The sequence below is a fragment of the Saccopteryx bilineata genome, chromosome 2 (assembly GCF_036850765.1).
Source record: "Saccopteryx bilineata isolate mSacBil1 chromosome 2, mSacBil1_pri_phased_curated, whole genome shotgun sequence".
In the NCBI taxonomy this organism is placed as follows: domain Eukaryota; kingdom Metazoa; phylum Chordata; class Mammalia; order Chiroptera; family Emballonuridae; genus Saccopteryx; species Saccopteryx bilineata.
The window spans coordinates 115,606,335-115,629,478 of record NC_089491.1 but is presented as its reverse complement, the minus strand read 5'-3'; the positions used below and the strand labels follow the sequence as shown (position 1 = coordinate 115,629,478).

The 23,144-nt window shown below is 39.5% G+C and overlaps 1 protein-coding gene and 1 non-coding gene across 2 annotated transcripts; one reads left to right on the top strand and one right to left on the bottom strand.

The window, feature by feature from the left end:
- Window positions 1-6,113: 6,113 nt before the first annotated feature.
- Window positions 6,114-23,069, bottom strand: THAP2 (THAP domain containing 2). Its single transcript, XM_066257674.1, has 3 exons — window positions 22,553-23,069; window positions 12,747-12,942; window positions 6,114-9,157 (listed from the first exon to the last, which is right to left on the bottom strand). Exons 1-3 carry the CDS (start codon window positions 22,621-22,623, stop codon window positions 8,768-8,770), a joined length of 657 nt encoding a protein of 218 aa, XP_066113771.1. The 5' UTR covers window positions 22,624-23,069; the 3' UTR covers window positions 6,114-8,767.
- On the top strand, window positions 14,143-14,269 carry LOC136327577 (small nucleolar RNA SNORA40). The gene has a single exon (XR_010729765.1). It is a non-coding gene; the product is annotated as a small nucleolar RNA SNORA40 (small nucleolar RNA).
- Window positions 23,070-23,144: the final 75 nt, after the last annotated feature.

Genomic DNA, 23,144 nt, shown 5'->3' with positions numbered 1-23,144 from the left:
AGATGTGGCTCTTTTTTTTTTTCTTTTTTTCTTTTTTTTACAGAGACAGAGAGAGGGATAGATAGGGACAGACAGGAACAGAGAGAGATGAGAAACATCAGTCATCAGTTTTTTGTTGCGACACCTTAGTTGTTCATTGATTGCTTTCTCATATGTGCCTTGACCGCGGGCCTTCAGCAGACCAAGTAATCCCTTGCTTGAGCCAGCGACCTTGGGTCCAAGCTGGTGAGCTTTTGCTCAAACCACATGAGCCCGCACTCAAGCTGCTGACCTCAGGGCCTCGAACCTGGGTCCTCCGCATCCCAACGCTCCATCCACTGTGCCACCACCTGGTCAGGCGATGTGGCTCTTTTGATGGCTGCATATGGCTCACAGACAAATCTTTAATAAAATAAATAATAACGTTAAAAATATAAAACATTCTTATGTATTAGAATCCATTCATTTCCTAGTGCTCATGTTCATGGTTGCGGGTGGCTGGAGCCAATCACAGCTGTCCTCCGGGACAACACCAAATTTTTATTGGATAATGCTTAACGTACACAGGTTGTTGTATGGCTCTCATGGAATTACATTTTAAAATATGTGGCGTTCATGGCTCTCTCAGCCAAAAAGTTTCCCGACCCCTGGCTTAGTTGTTCATTGATTGCTTTCTCATATGTGCCTTGACTGTGGGCCTTCAGCAGACCGAGTAACCCCTTGCTCAAGCCAGCAACCTTGGGTTCAAGCTGGCGATCTCGGAGTCTGGAACCTGGGTCCTCCAAATCCCAGTCCGACGTTCTATCCACTGCGCCACCACCTGGTCAGGCTGTACTGATCCCTGATGAATCGTCATGTCAAATACAAATACGTCACATCACACACAAGGGATCAACTCTGCATTGATCAAATACGGACATTTACAGATTAGTCTTCCAATATCAAAAAGGAGGACATGTAGGAGGACACTTTTCGAGGGAGGACGAGACTTACAAAAGAAGGACTATCCTCCCTAAAGGAGGACGATTGGTCACTTTACATTTAACAGTTAGACAAAATAATAAACCAATTTTGTTTCCCTCTACCCCCTTGCTTTATCACAGTCACAGGATAACAGCATCTAATGTTGGTGTTTTGAGATTTTTAATATTTTTTTTTTGACAGGAAGGGAGAGAGATGGGAAGCAACTCATAGTTGTGTCACTTTAGTTGTTCATTGCTTCTTATACATGCCTTGATGGGTGGTCCTTGCCAAGCCAGTGACCCCGTGTTCAAGCCAGTGACCTTGGGCTTCAAGTCAGTGACCTTTGGGCTCAAGCCCTGGGGTCATCTCTATGATCCCATGCTCAAGCTGGTGAGCTCATGCGCAAGCTGGTGACTTCAGGGTTTTGACCTGGGTTCTCGGCATCCCAGGTCAACGCTCTATCTACTGTACCACCACCTGGTCAGGCAAAAGTTTTTTGTCAGGTTGACATAAAGTATATTTTTTGGTGTGCAGCAGATTTTAGTAATTAGTTTATCTTTAGATGAAAAAGGTTGAAAATTGTTGTTAAAGAGTTGTCATAGGGCCTGGCCGGTTGGCTCAGTGGTAGAGCATCTGCCTGGTGTGCGGAGGTCCCGGGTTCGATTCCCAGCCAAGGCACACAGGGGAGGCGCCCATCTGCTTCTCCACCCGTCCCCCACTCCTTCCTCTCTGTCTCTCTCTTCCCCTCCTGCAGCCGGGTCTCCATTGAAGCAGAGATGGCCAGGGCGCTGGGGGTGGCTCTGTGGCCATGACGCCCCCGGATGGGCGGAGCATCGCCCCCTGGTGGGCGTGCCGGGTGGATCCCTGTCTGGCGCATGCAGGAGTCTGTCTGACTGCCTCCCCATTTCCAGCTTCAGAACAAAAAAAAAAAAAGAGTTGTCATAGAAAGGGAGTGTCAAAGCTAAGACTTGAGGCCTGACCTGTGGTGGCACAGTAGATAAAGCGTCGACCTGGAATGCTGAGGTCGCTGGTTCAAAACCCTGGGCTTGCCTGGTCAAGGCACATATGGGAGTTGATGCTTCCTGCTCCTCCCCTTTCTCTCTCTCTCTCTCCCCCCTCTCTCTCTCCCCTCTCTCTCTAGTAAAAATGAATAAATAAAATCTAAAAAAGTAAATTAAAAAAAAAAAGTCTTCTTCTTCTTCTTCAAAAAAAAAGCTAAGACTTGAAAGATGACAAGAAGTTTGTTATTACCAAACTAAGGGACAGGCAATCTGTAAAGGTTTGGTGGTTAAGAAGAGGATGAAAATAGGAAGTTCAAGAGAATGGAAAAGAGTTAAAATTTGAAATATTATGTAAATAATTAAACTGAAAATCTGAGAAACAGGCACATTATCTACTTTCTTGACATTAAACAAAGATTTAAGAAAAAGTGTGTAAGCACAAATTTTAAAAGCCTAGGCAAGTAATTTGAAGACTGATGTTGAGTTCCAGTCCCCTCATTCTAAAAGGGCATTAGGAAGAGGTTATGGAACAGGAACAGTGAGGGAAGGAATAAACAAATGGAGTATTTTTTTCCCAGTAGCCTTGAGGACAGGTACCATGTCTATTTGATTCATCCTGGTTTGCTCAGTGTCTCTTACTGAATGTTAAGATAGTATGTTTTAAAGTATTGGTATTGTTTAAAGTATTATACTATAGCCTGACCTGTGATGGTATAGTGGATAAAGTGTTGACCTGGAATGCTGAGGTTGCCAGTTCAAAACCCCAGGCTTGCCTGGTCAAGGCACATATGGGAGTTAATCCTTCCTGCTCCTCCCCCTTCTCTCTCTCTCTCCTCTCTAAAATGAATAAAGTTAAAAAAATAAAATAAAAGTATTAAACTATAGTATCTCACAAAAATTAGGGGATATTTCAAAATGAATATAAAGCTATAAAATACCCCTAATTTTTGTGAGCAGTATAGTTATAAACTATACATATAGTTTAAAAAATATGTATTTGAGAGAGAGAGAGAAAGAGAGAATGACAGACAAGACAGGAGAAAGAGGAGAAGCATCAACCTATAGTTGCGGCACTTTAGTTCATTAATTGCTTTCTCATATGTGTCCAGCTGAGCTAGTGACTCCTTTTTCAAGCCAGCAACCTTGGGCTCAAGCTAATGACCTTTGGACTCAAGCCAGTGACTATGGGGTGATGTCTGTGATCCCATAATCAAGCTGGTGAGCTCGTGCTCAAACCAGATGAGTCCACACTCAAGCCAGTGACCTTGGGGTTTCAAACCCAGCTCCTCAGTGTCCCAGAATGATGTTCTATCCACTGTACCACTGCCTGGTCTGGCAAACAATATTTTACTAATCAGAAAAAATGAGCCTGGCCAGGCAGTGGCGCAGTGGGTAGAGCATCAGACTAGGACACAGAGGATCCAGGTTTGAAACCCTGAGGTTGCTGGCTTGAGTGCAGGCTCATCCGGCTTGAGCATGGGCTCACCAGCTAGAGTACGGGGCTGCTGGCTTGAGTTCAGGATCATAGACATGATCCCATGGTTGCTGAGCCCAAAGGTCTCTGACTTGAGCCCAAGGTCGCTGTCTGTCCTTCTCTCTGACTCTGTCTTTGTAAAAAAAAAAAAAAGAGGAAAAGATAAAATGAAAAATTACATTTTCTTTTTGTGAGTACCCTCATAGTGGAGACCAGGATGTGAGCTCTGGTTCTCATGAGAAACTGCAAGCAGCACCAGCTCCCCCCGGCTTTCTGGGAAGCCTGCCTGGGTCCCAGCTCGCATGCATATTTGGGCTAGCTTGGCCTTGGTTCCCTGGAGCTTCTAGGTCAGCCGCCTGGAAGACTACCTTTCTGGGTATAGGCTAGTGGGCTCAGCAAGTTGACATCACCACGTGATGTAATGGCTGATGTGATATTGGGCCTATGCTGCTATTGTCCCTAAGCCCTCTATCTACCCGTGCCGGCACTGCTAGATGGGAGACATCTAAATAGGGGGAGACAGGAGACATCAAAATCCAGGAGACTGCGGAGAATGGGGGTGGTACCAGAAGCAGAAATAGCAGCAGCAATAGGAGCAGGAGCAGCAGAAATGAAGCAGAAATAAAGTGTTGAAAATGTACCACCCTGCCTTTGGCTCCTCGTGCTTTTTTTCACCTTGGGGTTCTCACTGCTGAAATCATCCCTTGTGGAGCTGGTGTGCTCCAACACTTTTTTTTTTATTTTAATTTTTTATTTTAATTTTTATTTTATTTATTCATTTTAGAGAGGAGAGAGAGAGGGAGAGAGAGAGACAGAGAGAGGGAGAGGAGAGACAGAGGGGAGGAGCTGGAAGCATCAACTCCCATATGTGCCTTGACCAGGCAAGCCCAGGGTTTCAAACCGGTGACCTCAGCATTTCCAGGTTGACGCTTTATCCACTGCGCCACCACAGGTCAGGCTCCAACACTTTTTTATTAAAATAATGCTGTGCTAATCATATCTACAAATAAATTTTTGTTAGCCTCAAACTATTGTCAGGGTAGACAGAATCAGAATTTTTATATATCCCGTTTAGATTGCATAACCAGTATTTATTTATTTATTTATTACAGGGAGAGAGAGAGAGAGAGAGATAGGAACAGATAGACAGGAATGGAGAGAGATGAGAAGCATCAATCATCAGTTTTTTGTTGACACCTTAGTTGTTCATTGATTGCTTTTTTATCTCATATGTGCCTTAACCACAGGCCTTCAGCAGACCGAGTAAACCCCTTGCTGGGGCCAGTGACCTTGGGTCCAAGCTGGTGAGCATTTTTTTTTTTTTGGCTCAAGCCAGATGAGCCCGCGCTCAAGCTGGCAACCTCGGAGTCTTGAACCTGGGTCCTCCGCATCCCAGTCCGACGCTGTATCCACTGCGCCACCGCATGGTCAGGTGCATAACCAGTATTTAAAACAGTGCAAATAAACTATAATGGATGTTATAGTTGAGCAACAAAAATGATAATTTTTGTCTTTCCAGGCTCTACATATCTTTATTTTATTTACAGTTTGCTTCAATTTAGATAGAACTTCTACAGAAGTATCTCAGGGGGGTCAATTTAGGAGAGGGACTTCCACAGAAGTGTTTAATGTACATTTTTTGGAAAGAATAGAACTGATAGTAATGTATTCGGAAAAAGTTTTTAATAACATATTCAGAATACATTTTTTATGAATACAATATGTTGTTTGATATACATGATAAAGGCATTAATTTTAGAAAGTTTCCAACTGTCTGAATGCCAAGAGTCCAGTATTCCGGCCTAAAGTTGAATCACTTTTTATGTATTATACCAAAATTAAAATGTACCCGTATTCTAACATTAAGAAATAAGATAAAATACCAACATTATAGGCTACCTAGAAAAGAGCAACGATGACTTCATACTATCTTTACTCTCTCTCTTTATATATATACATACACTATCTTTATATATAGTATATTCATATGTATAGTTTTTATTTTAGTTTTTTGGGACACATGACTTGTCCTATTATTTGACAGAGGGTTATAACGTAGTAGGCAGAATAGAAGATTTGGAGGCTGAAGAGAAATGTTCAACCTAGAACTTCCTGGATTACTAGCATTCTATCCCTTGTGCCAATTGGCACATAGTAAGTGTCTGAATGAATAAATAAGTTTTATCAACATAGATTTCTTCAGCTGTAAGTTGGAGATACCGCCTACCACAAAGGATATTTGTAAAGAATAAGAGAACCAATAGGTGCCATAGTGCCTTGTTATATTTAAGTCTCTGAGCTAAAATATTTTTAAAGATCTGGGTTAGTAGGGTTTGTTATTTTGTAAAAATACCAAATTGACATTTGATTGAGTCCAGTATTTGGCTTTGATGTAGTATTTTATTTAGTTATGTTTTCCTGTTAACAAAGATACCATTAACAACAAATTTGTTCAGCGTTCATTTTAAAGGAAAAAATGTCCTACAACTCATTAAAAAACACTATGTAATTCAGGTCAACATCAGTGTCCTTTTACTTCCTTTGGTTAAGTCTTACGAAATCTGTTTGTTTCAAAAGAAAAGTATTTCATTATAAAAAGGTTTAAAATTTATGTTCTCATTAAATTCCAGTTCAACACCATTTACAAAAACACTTCACACGCCTTACATTGTATGATAAATATTTTCTCTCAGGAGACTTTGAAGAACTTAAGGGTAGAAAATTGAGTCAGATTCATCTTTATATCAAGTTACTAGCCTTTGGCTGGTTCTTTGTAGAAGTTAGCGCCCAGTAGACAGAACGAATGAACAGAGGATATGAATGTGTACAGCAGAAGACAACAAGCTATTATAATTTTGACAAGTTTTATAGTATATAAAGTGATGTTTATCAACAAACTAAAAACATGATTTTAAGATTCCTTTAAGTTTTTTTATTTTTTTCTATGAATGAGACTAACTAGTTTTAAGGTTGATGCAGGGAAAGTCTGGCGCACGTTATCAGGGCAGTAATGTGAAAATGACTTAGGAAAAACACCAAAAAAACTTTAAAATTACAGAGTAGTAGTTTATTTAGTGATCTCAGATAATAATGAAGATTAAGTAACGTTGCCAAAAGCTTGTTGTATTTCATAATACTCTATTTTTGTGTTTTTTAAAATGTTATATTAAGATACCAAGATGTTATTGTAGATGGGAATCAGCCTGCATTAATTAGTGTTTCATTTTGTATTGAGGAATGGTGAACCACATGGGAGTCTGTATTTGGAAAACACAGTTTATGTTTATTTATTTTTTAAGACTTTATTCATTTTAGAGAGGAGGGGGTGGGGAGGAGCCAGAAGCATCAACTCCCATATGTGTCTTGATCAGGCAAACTCAGGGTTTTGAACCAGTATCTCAGTGTTCCAGGTTAACACTTTATTCACTGCGCCACCACAGGTCAGGCCATAGTTTATGTTTAAATGATTATCTGCCTAACTTATTTTGAGGTATAAAATAGATGTGGTCAGTAAGTGGTTGCTGATGATTATGACTATGTATTGGTAAAAAGATATTTGAAACTATATTAGAAAAAAAATATGTAATGACAATTCCAAGGATCTACATCCAATATTAAAGATAAAGGTAAAATGACTAATAAAGTTTACAATACAGGGTGGGCAAAAGTAGGGTTACAGTTGTTCATATGAAAAATACAATAATAAATAATACTATAAGAATAAACTTTCACGTATTTACAACTGTAAATGTACTTTTGCCCCACCCTGTATATACAAAAGGATTTTAAAAAATATTTGTTGTAAATGCCTTATGATAACTAAAACAGACTTTTCCTTCTTTGCCTTTGTGAAATCTAGTTCCTTGGGAGGCATTCCTTATTAAAAGGGTGCTGATCATGTAAAAAGATTGTTGCTGGGATTTAAGCAAAACAGCAAAATACATTTTTTCCATCATCGGTAGCATTTACCTTATAGGAAAGATTTACAACAATTATAATTAGGTGTATGTTATCTCATATTGTGGTGTCAGAAAGCTTGAATCAGGGTTGAATAACTTTATTATACATTAATAAATTTTTGCATGATTTTATTAAAGCCAATTGAAGAAAACTGTTATTAAACATTTATCTGGTGAAGCAAGCCAAACTCTTTAATTGTTCAAGTAGCAACTAAAGAATTTCTGATATTCAGTTTTGTCAAATAATTAGCACTTGCATAGCTTTATTCATTGACATGTATTTTTGTAGAGAACTTCATTTTATTTCTCTTATGCAGTATGATTGTTCTAGTTGATTCTAAGAAAGGAGATAAAAAGCAAGCTGTTATGTAAGATAAATTGATTCCATTTTAAGTTATAAGTTGAAAAGATCTAATGCGGTAAGTACTGTTATATGATTAAATTCTACTATAGGTTTATGGGGGAAAAAAGCTTTAAAAGTTTTGGTATCAACATACATGAAGGCAGAGGGAGTTTCCTAACACGGAACTTGGTAGCGTATTTGCTTATTAATGCATCAATTTTTAAATTAAAAATGTATTGTTTTTATTATGAGTAAAAGGGTAATATACAGTTCTTGTGTGAAGATAAAAGCTAGATCCTGATCTCTGCATGATTTCAAAACATACTTTCTTAGAAGGTGAATATAGTCAGCTACCAGTTTTTACTAGTCTGAGGTACTTGAGTCCTACTAGCTTGGATGACTCCAGGGTACTTCACATTCAAAACTATTTTCAAAATATTTTACAATCTATTTTAGAAGATAATATTCCTATGAGGAAGGTCATGATTAGCTCACTTTCACTCTTAAAAAGATACAGAATAAATAAAAGAACTTGCCCTGTACCTCAGGCATTTTTTCTGTAAAGTTTCCAAATCACAGTGCCAGTAATAATTTAATTAATACAAAACTCAGCAATTTGAAAGTCATTTTTAATGTTGGTGAACTTGGAGTCTTATTTAGAATGTAATATCCCAACTTTGGTACACAAAAACATTTTTTCCTAATATATAAATTAAACATATTACTTGTCATAGACTGTTCTTTAAAAGTTGTTTAAAAAAAGACAAAAACACAACACACCTTGGAAAATATCCTAGCAAAAAATTTAAGAATGTAATCTCATGTAAGGCACTTCCATGCTTTTTCAAATAAATTTCATAAAATTTCCCGCTTTTTGGTAATCATGTCTTCATAAATTGTACAGTAATAATTTTACTTTAGGTAAAACTTTATTAATTACCCAATTTTGGCATATTTTCCTTAAATATTTTTACCTTTGAATAGGATAAAGGATGGTCATCGAGATCTATGCAGGTTAATCTTAAATGAAAGTACTCTTGTTTTAAATTTAGAGAATTGATAATGTTTTCATTTGTTGGTCTTGTTCAAGAATCTTGAAATCCTCCAAAGGAAGGCTGCTTAAGGCAGTTGGTAAAATATGTTCACATGTGCCCTTAGGTAATATGTTATTTGCTTCTAGATTCTTCACCAAGCATGTGGCTTTGATCCATCTTCGAGTAGCTCTGCGTTCTTTTTGTAGGCAAGTTTTCATTTTCCTTCTTAAACTTGCTATTTCTTTTTCCAGTTTAATTATCCTCTTTTTAGCCTCCATAGGGTTCCTAAAGGCATAACTGTGTTCAAGTAGCACTTGCTGACTACTAATGTTTGATCTTAAATTAGATGGTCCAGTTGGAGTACAACTGTTGTTTTTCTTCAAAAGATTCCGTGACTTGAGTTTCTGCACCAAATAAAATTAGAAGGTTGAACATAAGTTACATAAGAATATCACAAATAAATAAATTTTGTCCAGTTTTGTGTAATAGTATTTAAACTGATCTTCTGAAAACTGATTTCAAAAGATAAAAACATCAGCAACCCATCACATGTGATCATTGATTCTCAACCGGTTGAATTAATTCCAGCCACCTATTTCTTTTTGTCTTCCCTCTACAGAGAGATAGAAACATTGGTTTGGAAATAGACAATAGAATTCCAAGGTCTCTTCCAAGTTACTGAATATGATTCTATGAAGACTAAATATTGTTTGCAATTTTCTCACTATGGCCAGTATAATGTATTTCGATTTTTGATTTATCCGTGATATGATTTGATCTCTTCTTTAGGTAAAGACTCTTCTCTAAATTGATTAATATTTCAGACCTTGGTCCTACTTAGTAAAAAGATATTAAGTATCAAGCTTCTGAATAGATTTACTTATTCATTGTTCATCAGTTATAGTTCCATTCAAGGATTTAAAATGAGGGCAGAAATTTTTGCTCAAATCAGAAATCTGAGGACCATTTTTTTCCTTTATTGCTTTCATTCAATTAGTCATTAAGTCCTATTAATTCTATATCCTAAATATCTCTTATTATGAATCATCTCTCTAGCATTCTTTTTTTTAATTAATTAATTTTTTACAGAGACAGAGAGTGAGTCAGAGAGGGATAGACAGGAACAGACAGACAGGAACGGAGAGAGATGAGAAGCATCAATCATTAATTTCATTGCGCATTGCAACACCTTAGTTGTTCATTGACTGCTTTCTCATATGTGCCTTGACCGCGGGCCTTCAGCAGACTGAGTAACCCCTTGCTGGAGCCAGCGACCTTGGGTTCAAGCTGGTGGGCTTTTGCTCAAACCAGATGAGCCCGCGCTCAAGCTGGCGACCTCGGGGTCTCGAACCTGGGTCCTCTGCATCCCTGTCCGATGCTCTATCCACTGCGCCACCGCCTGGTCAGGCCTCTCTAGCATTCTTAATGCTACTGCCCACATCAGGCCTATATCATATCTAGCTTGAATATTAAAAACTTTATTGATTCCCACCTAATTTTTATCCTCACTAATCTGTATTCTGCCACCAGAATAATTTTTCTACCAGATCTGATGTTTTTATATCCGCTGAATTCCTCTTTGCCTCCCCATTAGCTAAAGAAAAAGGAATTTTTACATAGCATACATACCATTTGGGATTTCATCCCATTCTGCCACTCATGATCTTGATCTATACTCTAGCAATACTAATGTACTTCCCAGATTTCCCTATACTTTGTGTCCTTCATTCATTCAACATTTATTGAAACACACAGAAATTTATTTATAAATTCTTGGGGGACAAATATAGTTCCGGTTCTCATAAAACCTACTGGTATTCCCTCTGCCTATGGGAACTGGCAGGGATTCTATTTTGATCTTTATATCCTCAGCAGCTTACTTAGGTTCTGACATAATGTAAAGTTTAGTAAATACCTGTTGAATAAATAAATGACCAAAATGTTAAATGTAAGGTATACTTCAAATTCAATAAATACTTGAGTGTGTACTATGTACCAGGCACTGTTTGAGTTGCTGAGGATTGAGAAGTGAAAAAGACAAAGTTCTTGCCTTTTCGAAGCTTTTCTAATAGCTATGATAACTACTTCACCACAATCTCCTCTCCTGTTCAATATTAACTCGTGTACATTTAAAAAATTATGTTACAAATAACTCCAGAAATGCAGCGGTGTTTCCTCTCTCAGGGGAAAAGATGCCTGTCTTCCTTTTCAAAGTTACCCTCTGTTTTTGTTTATTCTACCCCCTCTCTTTTTAGTGACCCCATTTTTCTCAGCTTTCCCTCTGATCAGATCTTGCTTAAATACAGAAAATATAGTTTTAATACATTCACTCTGTACTTTAATTCTTTCTTTCTTTCTTTATTTGTTTTGTATTTTTCTGAAGCTGGAAATGGGGAGAGACAGTCAGACAGACTCCTGCATGCGCCAGACCAGGATCCACCTGGCACGCCCACCAGGGGGCGACGCTCTGCCCACCCGGGGGCGATGCTCTGTCCCTCCGGGGCGTCGCTCTGTTGTGACCAGAGCCACTCTAGCGCCTGGGGCAGTGGCCAAGGAGCCATCCCCAGCTCCCGGGCCATCTTTGCTGCAATGGAGCCTCGGCTGCGGGAGGGGAAGAGAGAGACAGAGAGGAAGGAGAGGGGGAGGGGTGGAGAAGCAGATGGGCACTTCTCCTGTGTGACATGGCCGGGAATCGAACCCGGGACCTCTGCACGCCAGGCCGATGCTCTACCACCAAGCCAACCGGCCAGGGCCTAATTCTCCTTTTAAAATATCACTTAGTGCCTGACCAGGTGGTGGCGCAGTGGATAGAGTGTCGGACTGGGATGCAGAGGACCCAGGTTTGAGACCCTGAGGTCGCCAGCTTGAGTGCGGGCTCATCTGGTTTGAGCAAAAGCCCACCAGCTTGAACCTAAGGTTGCTAGCTCCAGCAAGGGGTTACTCGGTCTGCTGAAGGCCTGCGGTCAAGGCACATATGAGAAAGCAATCAATGAACAATTAAGGTGTTGCAACGCGCAATGAAAAATTAATGATTGATGCTTCTCATCTCTCTCCGCTCCTGTCTGTCCCTGTCTATCCCTCTCTCTAACTCACTCTCTGTCTCTGTAAAAAATAAATAAAAATAAATAAAATTTAAAAAAAATATCACTTAGTAACATTTGATTACTTTGCATCACCCCTCTCAACCCATTAGCATTTGTTCTCATCGTGCTACTGCAATTGTTCTGTGCTAGGTCAAGATCCTCCCTAAATTCCTAACTTCAAGCTCAAGCCCAGCCTAATGTCTGGTTCTATGAAGTTTTCTGTTATACCTCCTTTTTGACCTTATATTCTTCGGTATAGCTCTGGTATTATTTGGGTCTAGTGCTCTTAAAAGAACTTAGCACACATTTTGCATTCATCTTAAAATCAGAGCAGAATAATACTGGATGTTTCATTACTCATGATTTCTCAGTATTACCAAGGGTTCAGTTATGATAATAACTGGTGGTAATGTAAAATTCCAGTATAGGAAAACAATTTGGAGCAGGGAAAGAATATTGGAGTCAGGAGGCCTGAGCTTTAATTCTAACCACCTGCACCTTTACGGGAGGAAATCTTACAACTTTCTTGAGGCATGTCATCATATATGAATTTCAATATATTCTGAATTGTTTCATTTTACAAACAAAAGGGAACATGTTTGTCTGACCGATAGTGGCACAGTGGATAGAGCATCAACCTGGGATGCTAAGGTCCCAGGTTTGAAACCCTGAGGTAGCAGGCTTGAACGTGGGCTCATTTGGCTTGAGCACAGGCTCACCAGCTTGAGCAAGGGGTCACTGGCTCGGCTGGAGCCCCCCAGTCAAGGCACATATGAGAAAGCAATCAATGAACAACTAAGGTGCTGTAACTACGAGTTGATGCTTCTTTCTCCCTTCCTGCCTTTCTTCACTTAAAAAAAAAAAAGGAACATGTTCTAAAAATGGGGTTAAAAAAAGCAACATTACCTACCACAGACTTTATATGGGTACAAAAATCAAAAATGGTTGGGACAGCATCGATTTTAAGTCGTCGAGTTTGTCCTGTTAGGTCAAAACAGGAGGCTTCAAAGTGCTTTGAACAAAGAAAAGTGTGTTTTCCTGGCACAAAATTTTTGCGCCTAACCAGGCGAACCCATTCTTTTCTTCTTTTAGGATCCAAAGGAAACCTTAAAGAAAAAATAAAGAAAAAAGTAACTCAAATTCCAACTATCACACTTTTCGTTGCACTTAAATAGTTAAAACAATTTTTTTTCTCTTCTTTTTTTTCTTTTCTTAGTTAAAATAAATTTTAAGTGGTGATGTTTTAGCAGGGGTCTCCAAACTAGGGCCGCATGCGGCCCCCTGAGGCCATTTATCCGGCCCCATCGCACTTCCGGAAGGGGCACCTTTTTCGATGGTGGTGAGAGGAGCACAGGATGCAGATGCATCCTGGAGTACTGTATGTGGCCGCGCCGCAAAGCGCAGCGTCACTCGCGTACAGTACTACTTTCATTTTGTTTTTTTACTTTAAAATAAGATGTGCAGTGTGCACAGGGATTTGTTCACAGGTTTTTTTATAGTCAGCCCTCCAAAGGTCTGAGGGACAGTGAACTGGCCTCCTGTGTAAAAAGTTTGGGGACCCCTGCTTAAAGTGACCTCAATATACGTAAGAAAATTTAGGTACCCAATACCTAAAACAGAAACCAATTCATGCTAATTTTTTTAAATTGTAAAAAACAAAACAAAAACAAATCCCAAAATGACTTGAGCGGTTTTATGTTTTAAGACTTTAAAAAGAGATCTTTTTTCCTACTCTAGTCCTCAACATGGGCAGTAAAAACAAACAAGACTAAATTGATTTAGATCAAGCTTATGTAGAACCTTATAAGAAGGAGTAACTTCACAATGCTTAGACCTGCTGCTGAAATACACGGTCAACACAAATCAAATTACCTACAGATTAAATTTTACCCAGGAAAGCCTAATTAGAGTCTGGTGTTCCTTTCTCTGTGTTCCTTCAATATAACACCACACTGTTTTGTAATTTTTCCCCTTTAATAAATTTCCACTGAATTAACAGTTTGTAAGATCATAAGTTTTGGTCCGGCCAGGTAGCTCTTAGAGAGTTGTCCCGATAAGCCATGGTTGTGGGTTCAATCCCGGGTCAGAGGGCACATACAAGAATCAACCAATGAATGTATAAATAAGTGGAACAAACTGATGTCTCTCTATGTCCCCTTTCCTTTCTCTCTGTAAAATCAATGAAAAAAAAAAAGGTTGTAAGTTTCCTGAGGACAGGAATCATTTTATCTTTTCATCTATTTACCTTTCACACTGTTTGCCTTCCAAGCAGTAAGGACTCAACAAAAATTTGCTTAATTACATACAGCACCTGTGTTTGTTTTTGTTTGATTTGTGGGCAAAGACTACACACAGGTGCAGAAAATAAATCCTCTTTTGCAACCCAGAACTCATGGTGCAGTATGAGTTTTGATACATATAAGAAGGAACATGATAAAAGAAAAAAATTTGCTTAATTAAAATAATATGTAATATGTAAATTAATAACTCACTGTATTACTTCTGTGTAGTTAAATAGCATATATTTTAATTTTTTTCCGTTAATTTGAGACAAAGGAAGAAAAAGAGAGGAGAGGATGAAGGAAGGGAGGGAGAGAGAGAAGCATCAATTCCTTGTTTCACTTTAGCTGTTCTATCTAGTTGTGCATTAATTGATTTCTTTTCCTATGTGTACTGACTGGGGTCGAACACATGACCTTTGGCACATCAGGTAGACACTTTATCCACTGAGCCACCTGGCCAGGGCCAAATAGCATTTACTTTTACAAAATGAACTCTTAAGCTACGTAGTACTGTAGAAATCATAATTAAAACAAAAAGCAAAATGCTGCTTACAAGCCCAGCAGTAATGTTTTCCCTTTCATATTTATCTCAAATATAAAATATACTAATATATACCCAGTTAACGAAGAGAAAATAACATAAGGTACTATCTAAAAATTTTGGTGGTAACTGTGTTGCCTGACTTGAATAAATAAGAATCAACATTCACATGTATCAATTTTGAGTTCAACTCTTCTTTAGTTTGACTACCTTATCCTTTTATTATGAACTGAGTAGAGTTTTAAAGAACCATTTATGTTAGATCATGTGGCTCAGAAGCCCCCAACTGAAGCCTCACAAGGTTAACAGCTTTGGCTAATCAAATATCTGAGGTTTGCTATAATTACCAGCAGCAGGGGGCACTAAGAGATGAAAGCCCAGATTCACTGGGAAACAAACACCCTCTAGTCTCCTATCCCTATCCCCTCAACCCTACACATACTCTGTAGATATTAACATTGGTATGTCACTGTACAGTTCATGTTTTCATATATGTAAGTTGGTTCTTTTTTTTAAAATTGATTAAATTTAATGCAGTGACATTGATAAATCAGGGTACATATGTTGAGAGAAAACATCTCTAGATTATTTTGACATTTGATTGTGCTGTATACCCCTCCCCCAAAGTTAAATTGTCTTCTGTCACCTTCTATCTGGTTTTCTTTGTGCCCCTCCCCTCCCCCCCTTTTTTTAGTTGGTTCTATTTCATTCTTCATTAGTAGATTAATTTATTTACTCTGCTTATACCTCAACTTTTTTATTTTTATTATGTGAGAGGCAGGGAGGCAGAGACATGCAACCCAACCAGGATCCACCTGGCAAGCCCACTGGGGGGGTGCTGTGCTGACCATATGGGGTATAGCTCTGTTGCTTGCAACTGAGCCATTTTAGTGCATGAGACAGAGGCCATGAAGCCATCCTCAGCACCTGGGGCCAACTGCTCAGACCGCTTGGTCAACTCCATGGCTGTGGGAGGAGAAGGGGTACAGAAAGGGGGTGGAGGGGTGGAGAAGCAGATGGTCACTTCTCCTGTGTGCCCTGCCTGGGAGTCAAACCTGGGACCTCCACACACTGGGCCGATAATGCTCTATCACTGAGCCAACTGGTCAGGGTCACCCCTCAACTTTTCTTTTCTTTTTTGTATTATTCTGAAGTTGGAAACGGGGAGACAGTCAGAATCCCGCATGCGCCCCACTGGGATTCACCCAGCATGCCCACCAGGGGGCGATGCTTTGCCCCTCTGGGGCGTCGCTATGTTGAGTCCAGAGCCATTCTAGCGTCTGAGGCAGAGGCCATAGAGCCATCCTCAGCGCGGGGGGGGGGGGGGGGGGGGGGGTTGTCAACTTTGCTCCAATGGAGCTTTGGCTGCGGGAGGGGAAGAGAGAGACAGAGAGGAAGGAGAGGGGGAGGGGTGGAGAAGCAGATGGGCACTTCTCCTGTGTTCCCTGGCCAGGAATCAAACCTGGGACTCCTGCACGCCAGGCCGATGCTCTACCACTGAGCCAACCGGCCTGGGCCACCCTTCAACTTTTAATAAAATGTATTCTTATTTCAAAGATCTGTTCCAATATTTAATGGTTTAAAAATATTTCCTGGCCTGACCTGTGGTGGCGCAGTGGATAAAGCGTCGACCTGGAAATGCTGAGGTCGCCGGTTCGAAACCCTGGGCTTTCCTGGTCAAGGCACATATAGGAGTTGATGCTTCCAGCTCTTCCCCCTTCTCTCTCTCTGTCTCTCTCTCCTCTCTCTCCTTCTCTGTCTCTCTCCTCTCTAAAAATGAATAAATAAAAAAAGAAATAAAAAAAGAAAAATTAAAAAATATATATTTCCTGTGCCCTAAACTAGGAAAAAAAAAAAAATCAAGCTTTGGTTTATGAGCACTAAACATATTCTTGTGAATTTCTTCTCGTTGGGTCCTCAATAAAGACTCAAAACAAATAAATACTATCATTGTATTATCATTTGTATAAGATTTTTCAGACATATGAACTGTCTTTCAGATATTTAACCTTTTTAAGCTCTTTTAAAAACTAGCCCCCAATTATGAAACCAAGGCTTTGAACTGAACCTTAACTTGATCAAATTTTATTTTCTCCTTTCAAGACTCAGTTTAGAAATCCCATCTTCCTAAAGAAATTTTTCATGATTGGAAGACTAGGATAGATGTTCCTTTATAATATTAAACCAACATCACTGTATTCTAATTGCTTGCTTTTCTATCTTTACTACTAGATTGTTTTTCATGGTTAGGAACTGTTTTTCACTACTTTATCCTGTTATGTAAGCACTCAATGAACTTCTCTGAGTGAATCAATGAATAAGTGAACAAATGGGGTTAGTTTAGCATTACTAAATAATCTTTAGTAGAATAAAATAATCAACAATTTTCTATTTGACTTTGGATAATGCTTTTATACAGCATCAACCATAATTATGTTTTGCATGTGTTGTTTGCGTTTTGTTTTTTTTTTATAAAATTTTTAAAGATTTTATTTATTTATTATAGAGAGGGGAGAGAGAGAGAGAAGGGGGGAGGAGCAGGAAGCATCAACTCCCATATATGCCTTGACCAGGCAAGCCCAGGGTTTTGAACCAGCGACCTCAGTGTTCCAGGTCAACGCTTTATCCACTGCGCCACCACAGGTCAGGCTGCATTTTTCTTGGTATATTCAAAGGGTGGCAGATATAGCCCATAGTTGAATTTAAATAATAATAAACCATCCTGTAAATATTTAAGAAATAATGTGGTGGTAACAGAGGGATATATGTTTGTCTACAACAGGGGTAGTCAACCTTTTTATACCTACTGCCCATTTTTGTATCTCTGTTAGTAGTAAAATTTCCTAACCGCACACCGGTTCCACAGTAATGGTGATTTATAAAGTAGGGAAGTAACTTTACTTTATAAAATTTATAAAGCAGAGTTACAGCAAGTTAAAGCATATAATAATAATTACTTACCAAGTACTTTATATTGGATTTTTGCTAAGTTTGGCAGAATAAATCTTTATAAAACAACTTACTATAGTTAAATCTATCTTTTTATTTATACTTTGGTTGCTCCACTACTGACCACCATGAAAGCTGGAACGCCCACTAGTGGGTGGTAGGGACCAAGTTGACTACACTGGTCTACAACATAACAGAACCAGGTGTTCAGAAACATTAGAGGTTTTGGAAAAAAAATCACTCAGTATTTTAACCAGTGCTATTTTGCTTGGGTCTTTAAAATATGGCTGACTGCCTCTTACATTCCAAGCACTATCCTAGGCACTGTCCCAAGCAATGAACACATAGTGGTAAAAACAACTGACCTCCTTTTATGGTATCTACCTTCTATTAAGGGTATTCTGTAATGAGAAGATTGAGGATCGAAAAGCTTGATGCAGCCTGACCTGTGGTGGCGCAGTGGATAAAGTGTCGACCTGGAAATGCTGAGGTCGCCGGTTCGAAACCCTGGGCTTGCCTGGTCAAGGCACATATGGGAGTTGATGCTTCCAGCTCCTCCCCCCTTCTCTCTCTCTGTCTCTCCTCTGTCTCTCCCTCTCCTCTCTAAAATGAATAAATAAATAAAAATAGTTAAAAAAAAAAAAAAAAAAAAAAAGAAAAGCTTGATGCAGTAGAAGTGTCTGAGAATACTTTCTCTGGTTAAACCAGCATGTTAATCCTGGTACCTTTACATAACAGCTGGGTAACTTTAGGGAAGTTAAGCAACCTTTTTAGGCCTTAGCCTAATAATCAGTAACAATACCATCTGTAACAGTATCTAATGTGGTTCTAGGGATTAAATGAGACAATGGGAGTAAATGGTTAGCCCAGTGCACAGTATATAGTAAATACTAAATACATATTTGTTATTATAAAAGTAATTACAAGTGTTCTCAGTGTTATAAAAGGGCAAGTACAAGATCAAATGGAACCATAAAACCATAACAGCTAATCTAGTTGGAAGGCTTTAGGATAGTAGGAATTAGCTAGGGGAACTAGGCTAGGAATAGTGAAGAGTGTTATGACATGAAATGATGCCAGAGGGCCTTCTAAGTTAAAGTGTAATTTGAACTTTATCCAAAATGGCATTGGTAAGCCATTAAAAAGCCTAATTCAAGCCCTGGCTGGTTGGCTCAGTGGTAGAACGTCGGTCTGGTGTGCAGGAGTCCCAGGTTCAATTCCCGGCCAGGGCACACAGGAGAAGCACCCCTCCTGCAGCCAAGGCTCCACTGGAGCAAAGTTGGCCCCTGCGCTGAGGATGGCTCTATGGCCTCTGCCTCAGGCGCTAGAATGGCTCTGGTTGCAAAAGAGCAATGCCCCAGATGGGCAGAGCATCACCCCCTGGTGGGCATCACGGGTGGATCCTGGTTGGGCGCATGTAGGAGTCTGACTGCCTCCCCGTTTCTAACTTCAGAAAAATAAAAAAAATTTAAAAAGCCTAATTCAGAGAGCTGATTGTTAACAGAAAATGTTTTAGCTGGCTGGTAAACACAACCATTATTAAAAATTAAATTATGTAAACTTGCAATAAACTTAAAAAATACTAAAAACTCATTACTTTCTAATTATTTTAGTATATCTATAATCTTTTAAAAAATTTACTTATTGATTTTAGAGAGAGAAAGGAGACAGAAACATTGATCTATTCCTGTATGTGCCCGCAACCTTTGCATATTAGGACAATATTCTAACCAACCGAACTATCTGGCCAGGGCTAGTATCTATATTCTTAAAAGTATTTATGGTTGTTATATATGTATGGTATAAATGCTATATAGAATAGTGTGGCACTGCACATTTCTTCCCAACTTTATGATCAATGATGTCATGTTGGTAGCTTGAAACCAGCCAGGGCAGAAGTATTTGTCATTAAATTATGGCAAATATTATGAATCAGGGCTTTCCCCCTGCCCTGGAGATTCTGTTCTTAAACATTTAGCAACACATTATTGATTAGAGAGATAAGGAGTAAATGAATGAATGAATGGAAGCAGCAAACTAGTTATGAGCCTGTTGTAATAATCAAATCAAGTGGGAATGGTGAGCCTGACCCGTGGTGGCAGTGAATAAGGCGTTGACCTGGAATGCTGACATTGCCATTTCGGAGCCCTGGGCTTGCCGAGTCAAGGCACATAGAGAAGCAACTGCTTCTCACCCCCCCCCCCTTTCTTGTTCTCTTTCTCTCCTCTATAATTCATAAAGAAATTTGAAAAAAAGAGTGAATGGTGAGAAGTCAAGGAAGGATGACCTCCCAGTTTCAGGGTAGATGATATTTTCATTTACTGAGAAAGGGAATATGGGAAATGGATTAGGTCTGGGGGAAGGGCAAATACATTAGTATAGTTTTAATATGACTCTGAGGAACTAAACTGAGTGTCCAGGGAAATACTATGAACTCATCAGAGATAGGGACTGTAGAAAATTGACTTGGGAGGCATCAACAAGTAAATGTGAACTGAGATAACAGGTAGAGTTGAAATCTCTTAAGATTAAATCTCTTCCCTTTAAGAAAGGGAAGACCTAGGCCAGGGGTAGAAGAGAGGGGCTGGCTGGTAGAGGAGATAGGCCACAGAAGTAAGTGAAAAACACAAAATTAGTGTCAAAATAACTCAAAAGTATAGAGTATTTCAAGGAGTAAATGGGAATAAAGAAGTCTATACCAATGACTTAGGAGAGGAGTTGGTTAATATTTTTTGTATTTAGAAAGTAGAAATGTATTTTTATTATGTTATTTTATGACCTATATTTTTGGGTTGCACATAAAAATGTTACTTTCATAGGAGGCAAAGAGTCAAATATGGAAAGGAAGTATGCATGCTATTGTACCACAGTGCATCTCTTAAACAATCAATATTATTGGTTCCTTGATTTGTCCCTTTCCCTCATCTTCCAAATCAAATTATCAAATAGCTTTTCCTCAAATATTTCTCAAATCTGTCCACTACTTTCCATCTCTACTGTCAGTTCCACTGTAGTCTACCCCTGGTCGGCAAACTGCGGCTCACGAGCCACATGCGGCTCTTTGGCCTCTTTAGTGTGGCTCTCCCACAAAATACCATGTGTGGGCGCTACGTCAATAAGGAATGTACCAATCTCTATAGCTTAAGTTTAAAAAATTTGGCTCTCAAAAGAAATTTCAATCGTTGTACTGTTGATATTTGGCTCTGTTGACTAATGAGTTTGCTGACCATGGGTAGGCCAGGCCACTGGGTGGACTCATCCTTGTTTTATGACAGGCTCCTGTTTTTTTCTCTATCAACTATTCACCTCTTCTACTCTAGTGCTGGTTGTGCCAGCAAAGAAATACATTGTTTAGTTCAGCTGACACTATAGCAGAAGTTCCCTGAAAAAGAAACCATAGGTAAATGAACCTTCTTCAATAAGCTTCTTGTTCATCAAATTCATCTCTTGATGATGCTTTACTAGCACTTTCAATTACACTATTTTTTCTTTAGATTTTTTTGTTTATTCATTTTAGAGGAGAGAGAAAGAGAGAGAGAGAGGGAGAGAGAGAGAGAGAAAGGGGGAGGAGCAGGAAGCATCAACTCCCATGTTCCTTGACCAAATGAGCCCAGGGTTTTGAACTGGCGACCTCAATATTCCAGGTGGACACTTTACCTACTGCGCCATCGCTGGTCAACACTATTCTAACTAACACTTCAGCCAGAGGACTTGTTAATATGAACATTTAATCATGCCATTCTTTTAAGACCCTCCTTGGCTTCTCATGTACTAACTGGATAAAATAGAAAACGTTTAAAGGTGCATACAGGACCAAATCTATGTCACCAGTTGGTCTCACTTGAAATTTCACATCCTTTGAGAAGTGTTCTTTGACTTTATCAGGCTAAGTTTGGTCTCCCTGAATATCTTTTCTGTGGCACTTACCTATAATTGTGTTTGTCTTTCTTTCTCATTACACTCTAAACTCCAGGAATATAAGAATTGGATCCCTAGCACGATGTCAGGCAAATAAGAACTCGGCACACATTTGATGGATGAATGAATAAAGCACTATATTTGCGTGAAGTAATTGAAAACAGAAAAAACATCACAAAGGTTTTTTGTAAGTGGCAACTTTTAATAAGAGGGTACATTTAGTTGTTATGAGGTAGGTTAAAGGTCAAGGATATCATTTTTTGCATTCTAAGATTGTATTAAGTTGTGAGGTACAGAAATCGTTTGCACTTAACTTTTTTAATGCTTCTTTTCTTCAGCCACATGCAGGTACTTGCAGAGCAGGTAAATATTTACTTACTGTATTTCTTGTTGTCTTTAAGGTACTTTCAAAAGTTCTGACTTGAGAGAACTAAGAAATTTTGATTGCTCTTCCAGCAAAGGAAGGGAAAACAAAACCTAGGTTCTTTTTTTTTTTATTACTCTGTTCTATTAAGAATAGAAAGCTTATCTGCTCATTTTCATTAACAACGCTTAATTCCATTATCATCAGTTATGACTCAATTCCTCCGCAGTTACCGTAGGTGACTCTTAGAAATCTAAATGCTTCCCCTTTCAATTCAGCTAGTAATAAGAATCTCCTGATTTTGAAACACAGTAGGCTTTTAAGGTGAATGCCAACTTGAAGATCTCTTATAGTGTCATTAATTGTCAAAACCGGTATAATACACAGGAATAAGAGAGGAAATTACGGTATCCCCCTGTCACTTTTACAAGGAGTGATCACCATTCAGAACCGGGGTTTCTTTCATAAAGTGAGTAAATCTTCGAAGGGAGAAAAAATTGGACAGATTTGAGAAACACACAAAGGGAAAAATATAATGCTTCCCTGCTACCACCTAGTATAGTTAATAGAATTAGCAGAATTCTCCTGTTCCTTTTCCACAAGCAATACTCCATCTAGCAGCTCGCGTTTCCGTGTCACCCCCCACTCCCTGCCCAGGTTACCTGTGGAAGCTGATGTTAATGTGCTTGTTGTAGGTAGTAGCGCAGCCCGCCGCGGCGCAATTGGTCGGCATGTCCCCTTCCCCCTCATTCGGCGTGGTCGTTAGCCCGTTCTGAGGCGCTGTCTGCTACGCTTCCTGCGGGCAGACTGGGCAGGTGAGCTAGCGGAAAGGCCCACAGAGCCGAGGCGTAGGAGCGAGGTGGGAAGAGGGGGTGTGTTTGTGTGTGTCGGCACGCAGGGGTCAACCTTCCCTTTCTCTTTATTAATATGGCGGACTTGAGCCAGCAGAGCCGTCAGTCTCAGAGCTCCAGTCGCCTTCTTTTGCCTTCACAAACATGGCGGACACAACCCGACCCCTCCCGGGCCCACAAAAGGGAGCGGGACTACTGCGTCTCTTTAGCAACCTTCCTTAGAGCAATTCAAAAAGAACCGGGATTGCCTACCCTTCAACGCCCCATTACTATGACACTGTGTCGAGGCCCAGGTTAAAAACAGGCCCTCCAACCCCACCACGCACCCACATACCCAAACCCAGAGTGTGAAGTGGGTGTGAGCTGTAGACTGGAATGACACACCCGAACAGCGGAAAGAAAA

Bases quoted from the DNA above. Each gene is read 5' to 3' on its own strand.
- THAP2 (XM_066257674.1), bottom strand. From the start codon at position 22,623: ATGCCGACCAATTGCGCCGCGGCGGGCTGCGCTACTACCTACAACAAG. The intron at 12,943-22,552 runs GTAACCTGGGCA...TTTTTCTTTAAG, and splicing joins ATTAACATCAGCTTCCACAG to GTTTCCTTTGGATCCTAAAA. The intron at 9,158-12,746 runs GTAGGTAATGTT...TATTTGGTGCAG, and splicing joins GTACCCATATAAAGTCTGTG to AAACTCAAGTCACGGAATCT.